Source organism: Eleginops maclovinus, chromosome 3 (genome assembly GCF_036324505.1).
Source record: "Eleginops maclovinus isolate JMC-PN-2008 ecotype Puerto Natales chromosome 3, JC_Emac_rtc_rv5, whole genome shotgun sequence".
NCBI classification, from domain to species: domain Eukaryota; kingdom Metazoa; phylum Chordata; class Actinopteri; order Perciformes; family Eleginopidae; genus Eleginops; species Eleginops maclovinus.
The window spans coordinates 7,623,509-7,642,556 of NC_086351.1; the positions used below are offsets into that span (position 1 = coordinate 7,623,509).

The window sequence follows — 19,048 nt, forward strand, 5'->3', positions numbered from 1 at the left end:
TCTTAGAAGCTGGAAGAAGCCTCACTGGGATAAAACAATATATGTCCATGACTCACAGAAGACCTGCTTTGTTTCCCACTGATTTTGTTTACCTCTGGGTATCCAGAAAAATAAAAGTTGTTAACAGTTTCCCCTTCACTTGGTTTCTTTGAGTTAGAAAATCATACCCAAACAAGATGACAGGCCCCTGGAAGCTCTCCCTCCCACAGTGTTGCCCAGGATGTCCTGTGTGGCGGCTCATTTCTGGCTCTTGTCTCCTCTATGCCCTCCAGCTTCCTGTTGTATTGGCCAGACATACAGGTGTCATACCAAAAAGCCCCCAGAGACTAATAAGTTGCACAATGCAGATGACCATGCCAGGGCTTTCAATTAGTTTGAGCACATTCTGCAGCGCCTACTTTCATCTTTTTTAGCCACGAGGCGCTCCAATGAAGTGAATTAATGGCCCCACCTGTGGGGTTTGAAACAGTCAAGTGTCACTGCTCGGAAAAGCATGGAGGATAAGACTAAGTACAGGAACATCTCGGAGGGTTCACCTTCAGGGTAGCACACGTGGCTGCAGTTTTTGAGTGAAGAAAATAAGGCTTTAAGGTCCAGATGCTTTTAGGATGAGGCCCATCTGTAGAGAGGGAGGGGGAAGGAGCTTTTTTGGGGCCAAAAAAAGAAAAGAAAAGGCTCTAAAATGAACGCTGTAATAAGCTGCAGGTTTCCACTGGAGGTGTCCTCCAGAAAGGCAGCACACCATATGCCTGAGGTAGGCCTGTAAATCAATGGGGTTTAACTTTTAGGAATTTACTGGCCCAGACTGACTTCCTGGAAATAGAGATGGAGAAGGAAAGCCAATAGAGATAATAACTGATAACGTTAGCTGTTGAACTCTACCTGCTTGTTGTGTTCATGTTTTGCCAAGCCTTTCCTGGACATCTACCTCTGTTACAACAGATGCTTGACCACATGGCATTACTTGTAAATGCACATCTGTCTCCCAGTGTGCAACTCCTGTTCTCCTTGCATGATGGCTGTACCATCCTAAAGGCAGCAACACTTTTTCAGTCTTTGGTTTATCACTAAATATATAACCTTGTAGAATAAATGGTACTATACATTTATCCTGAATACAATTGGCAGAAAAACATCATCAACAACAACAGAAAAAATGGCCAAACCAGCTCCAAATGGTTCCCAGCTTGCAGCTTGTAGCAGCTGCAAAGAGAGAGAGAGAGAGAAAAAAAAGCTGCCATCGAGTCACATCAGAAGTGTTGTCTTAATCGAAACCAGATGCGGCGTGGTTAAAGCCTTTTACTGTAAATTGCCCCTTCTTTCATACAACCATGACTCAAAGACTCACATTAAAGCTATTGCATGGGAAAGATATCCGCAGTATGAAATACGTCGCTCGAAGACATTGTGTCTCAGTAAAGGATAATGCTTCCTGTGATATTATTCAGACGCCGCAGACATTAGGAGGGATCAACATAATCTCCTCCGTCGCCATAGACCCCCCACTTAGCCCATATTTTACAAAACACATATCAACAAAACTGTTTTCATACAGTAGGCCTTATACAATTCACAACGTTTATAATTGGGTTTTACAGGGAAATTCAGCTTCTGTGCTCGTGGTGGGTTTTTCCCCAAAGCAGATGGGCTTTGATTTCACACCTCTCCAACCGAGTTTGTATAGCAGCTCCCCCACCACCAGGGTCAAAACCGCAGGAGTAAGCAATCTGCACGGTCTTCAGCCAAAAACAAAGGTCATAATGGAAAGAAAAAGCAGGGTGCCTGTGTGTGTGGTGAGGTACAGGGAACAGGCAAAGTCTCTGTGTGCACATCTGTGTTTATGTTGATGTGCGATACAGAGTATTGTGATGACTTGGCAGTTTTGGCTTCATGCGCTGTTTCAGTGTTTCTCTTTGGTGACTGCTGTCTGATCGCCTGTTTCCCCTCGTAAGAAACTACAAGTCAAACAAGCGATTGGAGAAGTGCACAGCGGTGACCGACCTGTGTGTGAAGGACAGGCTGTGAAGCTCAGCAAAGCTGTGAAATAGATTCTGATTGTTTTTGCATTCGTCCCCAAACTTTAAGTACATCCAGATGTGCACTATGCATATATGACACCCTAGAGCTTTTAATATATACGAGTCCTTGCACAAGGCAGTCAATCTATAATCATAGTGTGACTGAACAATTCTCTGCTTTTCAGTGATAGACTTGAAGGATGAGTCTAGTGTTCTTGTTTATCTGTTGTTATTGTCAACAAATATGCAAACCACAAAACCAACAATGTGTTTGTCCGTATCTAAATACTGTCTGAGATTCCCTGCTCCGTCTACTCCCTCAGTTTGAAAACAGAAATCCTTAAAAAAAGAAAACCTTTGAAAGTTATTTTACTAACAGATGGATATTTTAGTTTCTAGCGAATGTAACTCAAATGGAGGTCAGTTCACATTTAAGAGGGACAGTTTTATCTGCTGATAATACATATTTCTTATGCTAAAATAATAACAGTAGCAGGCAGCGTATGGTGTTCACCCAGTTCAACAGTGTGACCGGCTGATTTAGATCATAATGGTCCCCCCTACTACGCTACAACTTTAAAACCAGTAAATGTAATAATTACTTTGATAATAATAGCAACTTTAATTGTATAGCACCTGTCATGAAAGGATGCGGCCTAAAATGCTTAACAAAACAAGATGAGATGCAGAAAGACATAATCATTTAATAAGTAGAAAACAAGTTATAAAAATGAAGCAGAAAGAGTTTGATCACAATACAATAAAACAGGAACAATAATATCAGTAAAGTTGGCCCAAATGAAAGAGATAGGTCTTTATTGTATTTTAAAATGTAGAGTTACAGCTACTAATTACCTCTATAAACCATACTGTATAGGACAGAGGTTTGTACAGGTTTGTATACATGGGAAAATACATTGCCAATGCAGTGTCACAATATGCTATTAGGATCTGGAAGTAAACAGTCTAATGCTGAGTAAAGATCAATACATTTCCAAGAGAAAGGACAGCAAAAAAAAAAGCGGTATTGCACCCAAATTAATAGTCAGTTGGTGGCTGAAAATAATTAACAACTTTTCTGATTGGTAACACCCAAGGCCAGAGGCATTATGTTTTTTTGTTGCCCGTCCGTTGGCCTGTCAGTACGTCTGTTAATGGTAATGCTAATCGGATATAATGATCAAGTAACAATATTTGGGCGGACATTGGGAAATGTTATTTTTTTTGGCGAAGACATTAAACCCTGAGGAGCTCATTCTAGTTTCTCCTTACAAATATTTAACGATTTCAGAGACACTAACACTATTATTGCAAGAGTTCAGTCGAGGTTGTTTCTGTTTTCTTAAACTCCTCTGAAGATGTCAACGCTCTTGACCTCGTGGCCCCGTTCTGTTTATGTTGAGGGAACTGTATGTTCTAATTCATATGGACAAAAGAGTGTTAGCCTCTGCATAGTTTTATCATGGGAAGATCAGCTGAAGACACAGAGCATAACGTTTATTATTAATCTTTCTTATAAAGAAGTGTTTCCCACAACTTTCTGACCCCGACAGAATAGACAGAAATACTTTGTTTTGAGAGCATAGTCGGCGAACATTTCGTATCAAAGAGATTTACTTGTCATGGTGGGAAATAAGCATAATGCTCTGATGTGTTAAAAGGATAATGACCAAAACACCACAGGGGTCAAACGTGTCATTAAGAACGACTGGTTTGTTGAATGAAACATTTAAAGAAATGCTGCTGCCGAAATCCTGCTCCTAAAGTGTGGAAGAAAGCGATATAAAAACAGCTTTATTCCGGCAGATATTGCACAAAGGAGTAGCAGTGTCCCACAGGTGCCTATTTATTCATTAACTTCGAATGCCCATGTTTGTACTAGTGTTACTGTTTTTAAAATGATTTTAGATGTGACGGAGCAGTCGGTACTTTTATGAGAGATTTATCTGTGTTGTTTTAGAATGTAGCTGAGGATGGACCCCTTGTCTCTTTATCTGCAACCTAAATCTACCTACGGGTACCACTAAATAACCGGAACGTGAACAGGTTTGATTTAAGTTGAAGTTTTAATTTAGTGCTAAGATAAAGATGCATTTCTTGAAATAGCAAACCATTTTTTAAAAATGTTTTATATTTATTATATTTGTGGAGATTCAAAACACACTACTTATTATTAGGCTAGATTAAAGTGAGTTCTGCAATGATTTATTAGTTAATAGATTAGTTCATTGATTTGAGGTTTATTCAATACCATAACTAAATAAACACATTTTGGGATTAGGAAGTAATAAAACAACATCAAAGCACTATTTCAGACTACAAGCACCATCGCATTATTAAAAAAATCATACAATGAGTTTACATTTAGGAGAATTACTTGACTCACACATTAATAGCCAGAGAGAGGAGAGCTTCCTGAATGACAGCAGAGAGTTAGTTGGATAGGGAAGCACAGGAAGAGATGAGGAGGAAGTGTGCGTCTGAATCAACAACTCGTTGGTGAAAACCGCTGAAACAATGGCACACAGGACATTCCTGCTGATCAATCGAGCATCACTGCCATTAAAAATATCCTGCGTATAGAAATCACGTGGCAGAGATATTTCCAAGTAATTAAAACATGATTCAGTGAAGTTTGAAATGATTGTGTTCTTATGTCTTCAATGTGTTTTTCATTCTGGGAAACATGCAGTTCATTACAACTTGGCTCTTATTTTAGGCCACGTTGGCTCTAGGGATAATAATGTCCATTAATAGACCACTTTGGTTCAGACTAAAAATATCTAAAGAACGACAAGATTGATTGCAATGCAATTTTGTACAAACATTCATGGTGCCATGACTTTGAGGGTCTTCTGACTTTTCACTTAGTGCCACCAGCTGGTTACATTTTTCACTTAACCTGTGAAATCTCTTAACATCTGCTTGGTGGATTTGCACAACCTTTTTTTTTTACAGACATTCTTGGTTTACAGACGATGTTGCCTCCTCATTTTGGTTATCCACTGACATTCCCCTACTATAAATGTACAGGCATTTGTTCAATATGTTTATCACACAAATCCTGTGTGCAATTTACTCTGTTGTTAGGTGCAAATAGTATTAGCTGTTGTTCCAAACTGGATTTAGGTGTTTCTTTTAGGACGCCTCAATCTGTATTTCGCCTGTGCATACATTATATAACAGTTCCTGTATCTTTATATCACTTTATTGTCATTAGGGGTACAAGGGGGAATCTGCTACACTTGAAGATAAAGCATAATAGGACGAGTAAATAGATAGAAAAATAAAATGAAATGCTATATGACATAATCTGGTTCCGTCTAAAGTTCTACTATTAAAAAATGACTTTGACTTTTTTTTTGTCTTACCTTGTGTCAAGAGCTAATTTGCTTCTAATTACAGTATACTTGACATTCACAAGTTTGCATGTTATCCTTCGCTCACAAAGCCACACTATGGACGCAGATGTTTCACGTGACAGACTTACACATATTTTAGTTCAGAAACACCACTTACATTTCTAAAGAGCTGCGGCCTTCTAATGTTGTGGACTGAGAGGTTTTTCGCCTGGGTCCTTACTGTGAGAGTTTACAATGCAAAGCTATGTTTTCTGGTCACGGCTTGTGGAAAAGGCTGTTTCTTTTACAAGGACTCTATGTGTCTCTGCGCCAGTGTGATCCACAGAGCATTACAGCACATATAATTACAGCTCTGTATGGTCATGTCCCCCTGAAACCTCAGCCAGGGCCTCCATTTTGGGTTTTCCACCATTTTCGCTCACTAAGGTTAATAAAAATCACTTGTTTGAAGAGACCAGACACAATCTCAATCCAAGGTGTTTGAGTCTGTGTTTTTGTTTATTCTGCTCCGTAGAGGTGAACGGTTGTATTTATTACAGCGTCTCTGTGTTTGAGTTTGTTTTTGTGGATCCTCTGCTCTCTCTGACCATTGAAGCCACAGCCATCCTGCCTGTGGTTTTGGTTGGGAGTGTGGAGGACTGAGCAGCAGTTTGCACTGTGGGTCTGTGTAGGAGAGCGCACGAGCCTCAAACGTGTTGGAGAAATGCAACAGGGAGCGCAAAGGCCGCCAACTGGCGAGAAGCCCAGCTCAATAAAAAAATAAAGAGAAATTCAATGTAAACCACATCAGATCACACACATCTGCACAAAGACAACATTTCGTGAGTGAAGAAAAAAAGGATAATTTATTTGCTTTCTCATCAACGGCCCCAAAAACTGTTACATCAGTTGTTTTAATTTAAGTGCCTCCGCAGTTTCACTGTTCTGTAATGTTAAAAAGGCCCTTTTATTGTCATTGTCAGGTTTCATATTTTGTGCCTCTTCTCTGACATGTCTACATGCCCTACTGTTCCATCAGGTCTTTATTTTTCTCATACTGCCTGTGCTGCAGCCCCTCTGTCCACCCTCTGTCTGAAACCAGAGCCCAGTCTGCACTGATTGGTTAGCTCTGTTGTGATTGCTCAACTGCTTAGAAATGTCCCTCTCTTTAGCATATCATGTACAATGTGTGGGAGTGTTTACCAATAGAGGCGAGAGGGTTGAAAAGTGATGTCACTATGTAACAGAATTAATCAAAAGATGTCCAATGGCAGGGGGGAAGTGTGTGGGAGACAAATGTTGGGAGGGAACTTTGTGATTCAAGCCTTTGCAGACCATTTACATTCACAAAAACCTGTATAATACACCACAGTCAAGGGAAAACCTAGTTAGTGCGCATTTAAATATGTCTCATATACTTATGCAGTACAATTAGTAGAAAACACAATGTTCTAAAAGTAATTGGTAATTCACAAAAGTGCAAAAATAGTTAAAAATGAAGCTTTTAACCACCGGTATTTGTGGAACATTTGGTAAATTTGAAAGGTTTGATCACGGCGGAGTATTTTATCATTATTTGAGTCATATTAATATACTACCAAACAATGTTTTAATATCCTTTCAAAGTTAAATAGTTGTTCTATCTGATAGTTGTGGTACAAGATGCCAAAACAAATAACGTACATTTCGTAGGGCTCTCACACTCCACTCAGAAATCTGTGCTGCTTGTCTGATACTGGTTTTGTGAATCTAAAAAGGTTTTTTTCAGCCCAGAAAGTATTTCAGTATTACACAACAGAACTTTTTTCTCCCAATCAAGTCCTATCAATGTTTGTGCAGTTTCCACTCGTTGCAGATAGGAGTCGTTCAGCGGCTGACCTCAGCTCGACTCATGTTGATGTTCTCATGCTCTCCAAAACAACTGCGTTACCATGGTGACCTTATCACCACAACCACTGCCATCCACAGACTCTGCTCTCCATCACCGTGGGGACAGATGAAGTCACATGAGCACAGACACACGTTCACATACACACACACACACACACACACACACACACACACACACACACACACACACACACACACACACACACACACACACATGTACACATTTTGTTATTTTGATGGCCACGTTTTCTGGCTTGTACATATATGTATACATTTTTTGTATAATTGTCAGTAGATTGTATGTGTTAAGCTTGTTTTTATTGGCTTCTGCAAGGTGATATGATGGGACAATAAAGTACAGGTTAAAGACAGCTCACTGACCTGAGAACTGCTGCAGATGAATCTGTCATTGGTTCCCCTGGGACCTAAACTAGGAAAGATGGGGGGGGACATACTGTTTCCTGTTTTCCTCAGTTAAATAAAGGATCCCAGACCGCAAAGACTGAGTGCCAAGTGAAAGCTGGTCTAACTTTGCCGTAGAAATGAAATATAGTTGACTTGAGGTGATTTCATTAGTTTTTCCATTGCAACTCCCCTAATTAAACAGAGCTTTAAAATGACTTGAACACAAGGACAGATTGGCAGGCTGCACAAAGCATCTGTCGTTGTATTTAAGAGCCTGTTTGTAAGAAGTCTTTTGTTCAAAAGGATCTAAATAATGTATTTCCATGTTATTACTGGAAAATCTAAAGTGTGGGACAGATCTGCAGACATAATTCAAAGATACAGTTGCAAAATAAGACTATCAATCTACCTGAGAAAGGAAACTGAATAAAGAGACATTAACAAGGTATGCACTGTTGCAGTGACGGATCTTTAAGAGGTCAAAAGTTTAGGAATCCTCACTTTCTCCAGTCTTGCAGATAACACACACTGCAGATCTCACTCAGCAAAATTCAGCCATCCAAGACCTGTGCAATGCCTCCCTCTCCACTCTCGCTAGATCATCCTTTTGTCACGCAACTCCCCCCAGAACCATCATCGGCACTTAAGCTGCCAAGAGTTTTCAACTCAAAAGCTTTTTCCACTGTGGGGGTTCAGCTTCTGTGGCAGAGTACCACCTTTTACCGTACACAATGTCTTTACTGTCAACAGAGGGAATCGTGTTGATGTAGGAGTTGGGATTTTTCTCTGGATTTACGGTGGATAATGTGGCAAATTAATATGTGAAATACGTGGGTGTGTTTTTTGAAGTTAAATGTGTGTATTTGGGTGTGGCATGTAATTGTTCCTCTGAGTCCACAGTTTGTTGCTAAGGGTCTCTGCGAACCCACCCAACATGAGGCATAGAAGTGACATTGTGCCAGCCTCACTGCGGTCTAGAAGCAGAACCGTTCCTACGCGCCAAGAAGAGAAGCCAGATGCAAAGGATTATGGGTTTTATTTTCAGTTTACAGTAACTCTGATTTACTGGAGGGTGGGATGGAGAGGAGGGGGAGTCAGAGAGAGGGGACTGTGGTCGGTGTGTCACATGGAAGCTAATATATTCCAGTTTCTGTCTGTTTTTGCCCTCGTGCAGTTTTATAGATTTGTTTTTCCTAGAGCTGAACTGTAAATTTGTGATGCAAAACTCATCTCTCCCGTGGAGGCTTTTTTTTTTTGATACCAGAGATGATCACAATCAGAGGCTGATCATTTAAATCTCCTTAAGTCTGCTATACACACCGCAACGTTAAAGGCCCATTTTTAAGTGTAATGGTGCACAGCAATGCTTTAATCATGAGCAGTTTGACCCTCGTGTTGCCAGGAAACAATTGAGTTGATTTTTGTTCTTTTTTCCTCCTTTCTTTGTCGGTTGTAGGATGTTTTGCCAATCTATAATGCTCAAAACAATTTTTCTCATTTAGTTTTCATGTCAAGGACCCTTTAGAGGGCTTGCTATGCTTGTGTCTCAGGGAGCTTAATTAGATTTATTTGTAGAGCGCTCACTTTGGGTGGGCAGACCACTTGGGAGTAAAGCTGATACAAGAGCAATGATCCTTAATTCCTGCTCTCTCATTGTTTTATTAGCATTACATGTGGGTTTAACCACTTCATATCCCTCCCTTTGGGATCCACTAGTAAATTAAATCACTCCCTCTGCTGTCTGCTGATAGATTGGGCAAGCCACTTTTATTTTGAAACTGTCTCTTACTGCATAAAAACTGTAATGAGCAATCTCCAAAAATGTATTCAGATTACTTCCATTGCTTGATGGTTCACTTTTCTTTTTGCACTGCTATGACAAACTGCAGGAAATGTATATCATATTTAAAATACAACTTCATAAAGAACACCTGCCTATATTTAAACAGCTTTCCAAGCTTCTTGATTTTATTTTGAAAGCATTTCCCAGAAGTAATCCTTTAATGTTTCTTATTTATAGTTGAATGCATCTTATTTAAGATTATACAACCAGCTTTAGATTTGTTTTCTATTGTGCTCTCTCAGTGGAAAATATGCTTTCTGCTCTACACCTGCCATGGTTTTTTAATTACCTTATCATGATATCTTTTAAATCTTTTAATTTGAATTTAAATTAAACTATAGTGGGGATTTGTGCAGATATTATAGTGACTATTCACCAGGTTAGTATGAAACAAGACATAAATAATCTGCAGTTTGATTCACCTTTCTAAGACACACTTTCACCTGTTGGAACGTGTCTCATAACTCAGAAAAGTCTGTGATATTTCACTATGTTGTTTCTCTTTTGTATTCCACTGACTCTTGATGGAGTTGCACAGAATAAAGACATCAAAGGTTTTTATGTAATTGATTCTGGAAGAGCATACCGACATCCCAAATGCCAAGAGAAGCTCAGAAACAGCCATGAAAACTGAAGAAGAAGACGTTGTGTAATTTCTGTTTGACTGACATCAGAGCATTTCGACATAAAAATGAACTTGTATTTGGCAGGTCTGTCCCTCTTTCTCTCTTGCTGTCTTACTCAATACCAGAGCCAATGTTTTTCCATCCATTTTCCTACATCATGCTTTCCTTTCCAGTGTGTGACTAATATTTTCTAACTCAATTAGCACTGCGAATGTTATTAAATAAACATTAGAGATGCTAATATTTGCAGATTTTACTTCCCTTGGACCGAACCAGGCTTGCTGTTTCCCTCTGCTTCCAGTCACACACTTAATTTGTAATGGACAGACATGATAGTGGTTTCAATCTTCTGGTCTAATTTTTCCCAAATTGTCAAGCTATATATTGATAATCACATTTGATAATAAGGTCCTGTTTCTATGTGGTTGAGGGCTCTGTTCTGAGTGTTTGACTAAAGAGAACATGCAGTCTGATGGGAATATATGTCTGTCAAGAAAATGGCTCTCTTGCATAAAATGGAATCAAAAATAATGTTCTAGTTGTCAGCGCTTATGTGTCCTGAAGGGCTCTTGATTGAAGTAGAATATGGTAATAACATGGGTACGAGTGTCTAGCAGGATTAATATAAAACCAAGGCATCTGTTTTCATTTGGGCTTTGTTTTCACTTGAAGCCCCTATGCGGTTCTGTTAAGAGCATTTCAAGGCCTTTAACAGCTCACAGCATTCCTCCGTTGGTAAGAGTGGGAGGCTGCTTTGGCCCGTGTCAGAATGAGTCAGTCAAGAGACGCTCATTGAATTAGCAAAATGTCCTTAGTTACTAAATATAGTCTCTCTCTGAACTCGATTCAACGTATGGGACTCATTTGATATGTGTGTGTAATGTCGCCAGAACATGAAACACATGATCAGCCGTTACAGTTACAAACTGTGTATTGGGTGCGGGAGTGTGCATGTGCATTCATGGTGACGTTATGTGTGGGATGAGTGCACATTCACATTTTCCTGTGTGTGGCATTTTGTCTATTTTATACTTGTTTATAGAGCCACATGAAAGTCTCTCTGCACTGGATGAGATTGACTGTTCTGTTTTATTACAAAGATCTAAATACTGTATGTTGGAGCAACCTCTACCCTTGTTGCTCTTCACTGAACTCTGTCCAGTCTTTGATCAGAGGATGTGAAGTATGAAGGTGCATAAAGTACAACAACACGTTAGCTGAATACAAAAAATGAATGGGAAAACTGTTGCAATACATCATGCTACTCGTGCTTTTCCGCTTCATAACCAAGCTTGTCCAAGTGAAAGGGTTCAGAGCTGCAGTTTGGAAAAAATTCAAAGGAAATAATGATAGCTTAGGCCTGAATGTAATGAGTGGACAGCTATTATGTGAGAAGGAGGAAAGGAAAGGAATCAATCAGTCCACAGTCGATGAGGAGTTTGGGTAAAACTACATTCTTAAAGTGTCTGAACTCCTTTATTCCACTAAAACAGGGTAGCCCCATTAAGGGTCCAGTTTCCAGATGATGATACTACCACCTGGAGCTCCAGACGTCTACCTGCCTCCCCTCAACTCTTCTGTAGGTAACCCAAACTTGCAATGCAAACAACGTCTGAGCTCGACTTCAAAACAACTCCGGCTGCAGTCATTAAGCTCTCTTTCTCAGCATTTAAGAATTCCCAATGCGGTTTGAAGCCTTGCTCTAATGAAGCACAATTAAAACAAAAAGAAGGTAATGAAATATATTTACCCATAGTCCAATGAAGAGGCTGGTGAAGTTGATGACTCCTCTTAACAAAAGCCATATGCCTGTTCTCATAAAATTCTGTTTTTGTGGCACAGTTTTCTGAGGCGTTAGCATTTGTGCCAGCGGGTGAATTACCTCCTGACAGAGTAGGAGAGTAGTATGAGGCAGTTTATCAGAAGCAGAAGATCTGTGCAGTCACTCTGATTTATGCTGCCCTCACCATGCCAAACCTCCAGCAGTGATAACCAGCCACTGGACAGAGTTAACATGGATGTAATTCTATTAAATGAGCGTCTGATTGACTGCAGAGGTGTTTATGGAGATCTGTTTCTACTAACACATCAAATAATCCTTATTCAGACAGTTTTTTATCGTCCACGATAATGATAAAACGCATTTTGTAAACACACACGAAATGGCTCCAATGGGAATTGAACCGCTGACCTTGGAACTATTAGAGGCATGCATTATTCACCAAGCCACAGGCAAATCTTTTCCTCATCAGGGGAAATTTTCCCCCAATTCTGTGACTTAGTATGCAAATATGTGCATGAAAAGTTAACAAGGTATGTTACACCAGAAGGAAAAGATGACAGGAAGGACAAAGGGCTAGAAGCTGTTTGACATTAAAACAATGTGGTAGTTAGTACTTCCAGTAACTTCTTACTCATACATCCTTTTTTCAGTCATTTACCATCGAGTGAAAGTTTCTCTTACTAAACCTTGACCAAGATCTTATCAAATGTGTACCAAATTAAGTCACCAAACATAACTTATAAACTAAAACTATACCTAGTTTTATAAAACTTAAAACTAAGGTAGGCTCTAAGTTTCAAAGGAAAGGAGACATGTGTTGTTATCCCTTAGATCTGAGACATTTATCCATGAAGAGGATAATCTTTTATTGGTTGCTGCGATGCCACTATCCCAACATATCACAAATCTCTCTAGGGCCACGAGTAGATGACATGAGAAGTTTCGGTACATTCATTCTGTCAGACGGGGCGTGTGGAGAAAACAGAAGAACAAGCTTGACTAATACTATGTCAACATTACGATCCCGTTTTCTAGAAAGTTGTTGCATTCCCACGATGCTTTCACCAGAGGGCTTACAATACTGACCTGCTGAACTTCTGTTCATTTCTATGAAATATTGGAAAGGGGGGAAAATAGCCTCCCTTCTGCTCCCTGAGAGCCCAACAGGGTCCCCGTGCCGAGGCGCTCTCTGGGGCCGACGCACTGATCAGATCCAGATGCTGCAGGAGTGTGGCGGGGACAGCAGAGGAGCGTGGAGGCCTCGCTGCAGCACTGATTGATAGGGGTCAGGACCGAGTTGGGAGTCAGATTTCTTGACTCTCTCTCGTTTTGTTTTGTACTCCCGATCTCACTCTTCCCCAACGTCTTCTGTGTTTTATGTACCATGTTGAGGCGGTGTTGAGCTCAGCGGGGAGCAGACGGCATTACGCTTCAAGTCTGGCTCTTTGCCTCACCTCTGCTGAGTGTTTAACAAACTCTTTTACAATCACAGGCTAAAACCTTAACCGCAGTTTATTGGTACCGAGAAACAGATTTCATTTAGTCTCTCCGCCACGCTGTGAAATGTTAATTATAGTAAACAAAAACAATGGATGTAAATGTCTAATACAGAGCAGGACTGGAACTCTTTTTATATTTTTCCATTTTGGGTGTGCAACATTTTCCACAGTGAGTGCGAGGGTTAGGGTTAATGCTGTGTTTCAATCTGATCAACTTTATCCCGCAGTAAATAAAACAACTCAAAATTACATTTCTTTTAACATCACCTCTTCAGCACAGCCTAAACAAATGGTACAAGTTGCAGAACCACATTGCTTTGCATTGTACACATGTTGCTTTTACTGTCCCCACCTTCAGTTTAGTTTCCCTGTCTAACAAAATAAATATGTTATGGCCCTCTGCCATCCTTGCTGAAATGTTTGGGTTTTTCCATCCCTTTGTAAATGTCTGTCTTTTCTTCCCACAGGACCATGGAGACTCTGCAGAGCTCGGCCGTCCTGCTGCTTTTGAGCTTTCTGATTGGTCTGACCTACTCTCTGAACCCAAGAGACCCGAATGTGTGCAGCATGTGGGAGAGGTGAGGCCTGTTTGACTTTGTCAAACAAAAAAAAAGGTCACTGTTTTTATATCAAATATACAACATTTTTTCTCAAAATACTTTTGAATATTTATTTTGTCATTTTAACTGGACCCAAATCACTAGGGCCATTGCTATTAGACAACCCGTGATATGCAGCTTTTCAGATGAATCCATTGCTATGTTTTAGTAGCACTGATGGGGTTTTTATTTTAATCTATGCTAACATTACATTTTACATGTAATAAATTCAAAAAATAACATGCAGTATGTATTAAGTTAAGAAAATGCGACTGATAGAGGGCTGCACCATCCACAAAATAAATCCTCAATCAAGCCATGAATTGCTTTATGTAGTAAATGTCAGAAAATAGGATTGTAGGAGAGTATTGAGAATGCTGATTTTATTTGACCATCATATCCTAACTCAAACAGTCAGTTTACTTTCCAGAAAATAATCAAGTCTTCACATTTGAGAAGCTGGAAACACAAAACGTTTGACATGTTTGCCAAAACTGACTAATTATATCACAGATGTTTTAATAGAAGCCTTTCTGATGACTAACTGTATCAATGTATGTATTCATTTTTTGCAGGGCCATGTACAGTTGTCAATCTATCATCAAGGTGTTGAATTATTTCAGTCTTAATCAAATTGGTGGACCGGATGCCTGACATCTCCATTGCTAACATGGCCTAAAATCCCCCCCGTCACATAATTCACATTAAAAATTTCAAAAAGTTCAAAACTTAAACTTTTAGATCAAGGTAACTTTTTTTATATCTTATACTGGGAATGTTTTAAAGTTTGTTGTCCCTGCTTTTCAGCTTCACCACCTCAGTGAAAGAGTCCTACTCGCATCCTTACGACCAGGTGACTCAGGAGCCGTGCTCCGACCCTCGGACCTCCTACAGATGCCTGCGCCACAGGTAGGAGCAGCGTAATGACTTATTTCCTGTTCATTTTCACTTCCTTTTCCTGTCAGTGGAGGGTCAAAGCGTCCTGTCTGACTGTGTTATTCTTTCAGGATTACCTACAAGACAGCCTACAGGCAGGCGGTGAAGACAGACTACCGCAAGAGATACCAGTGCTGCCCAGGCTATTACGAGAGCAGAGACAAATGTGTCCGTAAGTAACGATGTGAAACTCTAAACAATACACTCAGCTGTATGATTTATTTACTTATTCATGAAGCAGATTTAAAAAAGGAGCATTTAAGAGTGTTGCAACTCCTTGAGAAGCTTATTTTGTCTTCATGGTTTATAGGAGATAAATTAATCCATTCGCAGGTTTACCGTTAAAACCCAGTATTGCACAGTCGAGTTTTAGGTGCTCATGTGGAAGAGACCATGAACAAACAGAGTTACCTGATGTTGGATGAATAATACTGGCAGTAATCATGCACAATACTAACATTTCTTTTTAGTCTGTTTTTTCCATGCAACATGCAAAGTCAATATGAGTTGCACATGATGCTGGAATTACCACAATTATGGGTTCGGTTCCCTCTGGGGCTTTTCATGCTGATATTGGCTTTACAAGCTGGAATTTGAACTAAACTAAAATGTGTGTTGCTGACACCATAAAACACCCTCCTCATAATTTTCACATTTTATTTCAGTTCAAGGATTCCACATAATTCAGCAACTAATATTTCATCAACTAAGCATCTGGTACTGATGGATTTAAAAGTTGTGACATGGCTGCACGTGCAGCTTAGAGAAGAACAACAGAAACGGCATCATGTGAACACAATCCTCAATTGACAAACACTCAAAGCCTCAGTAAAATATGTAAACAGAGCTGAAGCCTTGAATGAAATACAGTTATGTTGTACCAAACACAAGGGACTTTAAATCATTGATCAAGACCTACAGCCCCCCAAAATTAAGAGACCACTTCAGCATTATCATTTTCTCTGGTTTTATTATTTATAGGTTTGTCTTTGAGTTCAATTATTTTAGTTTTGTTTTATTATATTCTATAAACTGCTGACAATAGTTATCTTTGTTGGAATTCAACAAACACTGGAATGGCTGCCATACATGTAGAGATAAAGATTTCAGAAACATTTGAAGTGGTATCTTTGGAGCTGTATTTATGGAGTAAAGTTACATTCTAAAACGAGACATTACACAATTCATCCTTTTTTTAAATGTATTTTTGAGTGTTTTGATATGGATATTTATCATGGCTTGGTTTAGTTTCTACTGATTTTTTTGATTTATATAATCAACTCTTGGGGACATGTTGGAAACAAATGTACTTTAACGTTTTAGGTAAATTCATAAATATATGTAATATGTTTGAAGGTGAAAAATATTTCTACATGTTGATTTTACCTCAGTTTCTTTGATATCACAAACTTTTTATGTAATTTAATTAATCATTAACCTATAACTTCAATCCTAAACTTAACTTTGAGTACACTAACCTAAAGTCCAATTTTAGGCAGCTTTTTTTTACAATAAATGTATGGGTGCACTATTTAAAATAAACAACAGATTCATTTTTGGCGTCTGAAAATACCAAACTGATGCAGCTGTCAACAGTTTTGTTTGACACACTGTTATTGCTGACAATCAGCGGTGACATATATAAATAAAGGGAAACCCCACATGGCTCCATGGTTTAGGAAATTCTACCTTAGCTTTGCAAACTCTCTCGTACATCACTGGATGAGCTCAGAAGTGCAGGATGGTAATAACAAGGTTTCCGTGCTTTGTACTTGAATAACTGACATTTTGGAGATAAATGTTATTTTGTTCAGCAGAGAATATACACATTTTGGTGGCTTATTGTTGCGCCAACGTTCACAGCGGTCTCATGAATGCTGTGTGGAGTTTTTCTCTTGGAGCCAAACACAAAAGCCTTAGATTTTACTGACTGACATCAGAAAAGCAAAGATTGGAGCCCACAGATTGCTACTTTAAGTTTTCTAATTGAAATATCTCTCCTCCCAGTGTGTCATCTATGACTCCTCCTATACAATGTACAGTGTTTCCCTATTTTCTAAATACATATAATTAGATACAATTATGCTAACCTCCTTTATTTGATGACATGTTAGCATTTTCTTAGATCCCCACATTTCCAGGCTCCAGTGTGAACACACCTGCAACTAAAGGAGAAAGTAATCAGTTTAATTATTGCTTATTGAAAAGAAAAACAAAAACGCTACTCAAAGACTCTCTAAGAGGCTCCTTGTCAATATGAACACTGGTGCTTTCAACTGTGTGTTGAAGCTGTCGAGATGGCAGCTTCATTCTGTTTATTGTGGGCTGGAACAAAATTGAGTTGAATAGATTTTTAATTGAATAGACAAACACATTTGAAATATTAATCATCATTTCCGTAGCATTCTTTTATATCAAATGCCATATATATTTGATGGGAGCGTGAAGCTACGGAGCGAGTGAAGCTGTAATGAGTCCTAAAACCCAGAAATGACTTAGCATTTTAGCACTTTCGGTTCCCTCATCCGAAGTCGATGTTTTTTTTTTATGTGTCTGTGGTTAGGAGCCTGATATAAGGTCTGTGGTAAATACTTCACTTGTGAATGTCAGAAGCTTCAATGTGTTATAATAAGGTGGTTGCTAAAAATGGTTAGCTTAGCGATGGTGATACACAGCCGTAATGTAGTTTGTAAATAGCATTACTTTAGCTTTTCATTCCTGCCCATCGAATTTACGCTTCAAAAATCACAAAGTGGGATTAATATGTGGAAATAATCCTGCTGAACAAAATGTTCAGTACTACTAATGTGTGTTTGCCATAAAGCTTATTTTAATATACCAAAATCCAGTAGGGAAATCCTACTGCTTTTTGTCGAGGGATCCCATGGTGGCCTAAATATGTGCCATCTCTGCTCCACCATATTGCTGCTCACTCTCAGCTGACTGATAAGTTGCGGTGTCAGCGACATGTCAATCACAACATAACCGCACCCTAAAGCATACCCGGCGTCTATTTTGCTCTGATTGTGACTATCATTTACAAAAAGGAAGGGAATTGTTTACCGAATAATATGTGAAGTGATCATTTTCTCATAGACTTTTATACTATCAGACTTACTTTTGCAAACAGTGGAGTCGTTCCCTCCTGGACATTTCTGTATTGGCTTCACTTGTTCAAAGCCAAAAGCTGTCCACTTCTTTTACAAGGCATATAATCAGATCATTGAATGGCTTGTTCTAGAGAGCATGGACACTATTTATTTGGTATTTTGGAGGGGGAGAAAATGAATCTAAACAAAAGCAATTCCAGGATTGAACTCATGATATTGATCTGTGGGGTTCATCTGACCAAAGAAAAGTGTGGTAGCCCAGTCCTAAAGTCTGATCTTTACTCTCAGATACACACACACACACACACACACACACACACACACACACACACACACACACACACACACACACACACACACACACACACACACACACACACACACACACACACGTGGCATACATGGTTGTATGGACTTTTCTCCACAAAGCCAGGTCTGTTATAAAGTGTGTTTCTCATCCACAGCTCGCTGCACCAAAGAATGTGTCCACGGTCGATGTGTCGCTCCAGATCGTTGCCAGTGTGAGGGCGGCTGGCGAGGCGACGACTGTTCCAGTGGTATGAATAAGCCTTTTCCCCTCGCTCAGACATTTCCTCACTCTCGCTGTTGTTTTCTTTTTCGCCCATCACTTTCTCTCTTTCTCCCCCCTTCTGTCTTTTCAGGTGCACACAGAAATAAACTTGACACACAACAGAAAACGACAACAGGCCATTAATCAAACGGCTTCACATACATCACTTCACACACACAGAAGGCCTTTCCAATGGAAACAGCAAGGGAGCATTACCGCATCCCCAGCAATGAGTCATTAATGTCAGCCTCAGTCCAAAAAACGGTTTACTAGACCAGAAGGAGCTGCACCACCACCTCTCAGTTACTATTCAAAATAATAAATAATCGAGAAGTACTCTTAAGTCATACGCATAAATAATCAAGTATATAGCAAGTGAAACTTCAAACAAACTTTTAGGGTGCTGTAACAGCACCCTAAAAGCAAT

At 39.4% G+C, this 19,048-nt stretch overlaps 1 protein-coding gene across 1 annotated transcript in view; it reads left to right on the plus strand.

The window, feature by feature from the left end:
* pear1 (platelet endothelial aggregation receptor 1) overlaps positions 1 to 19,048 on the plus strand; it is a 40,672-nt gene that overhangs the window by 5,263 nt on the left and 16,361 nt on the right. Inside the window, exons 2-5 of the mRNA XM_063878476.1 lie at positions 13,873 to 13,983; positions 14,812 to 14,913; positions 15,012 to 15,112; positions 18,515 to 18,607. Of these exons, the coding sequence (XP_063734546.1) occupies positions 13,877 to 13,983; positions 14,812 to 14,913; positions 15,012 to 15,112; positions 18,515 to 18,607 (403 nt within the window). The 5' untranslated portion in view covers positions 13,873 to 13,876. The remainder of the gene's footprint in view (positions 1 to 13,872; positions 13,984 to 14,811; positions 14,914 to 15,011; positions 15,113 to 18,514; positions 18,608 to 19,048) is intronic.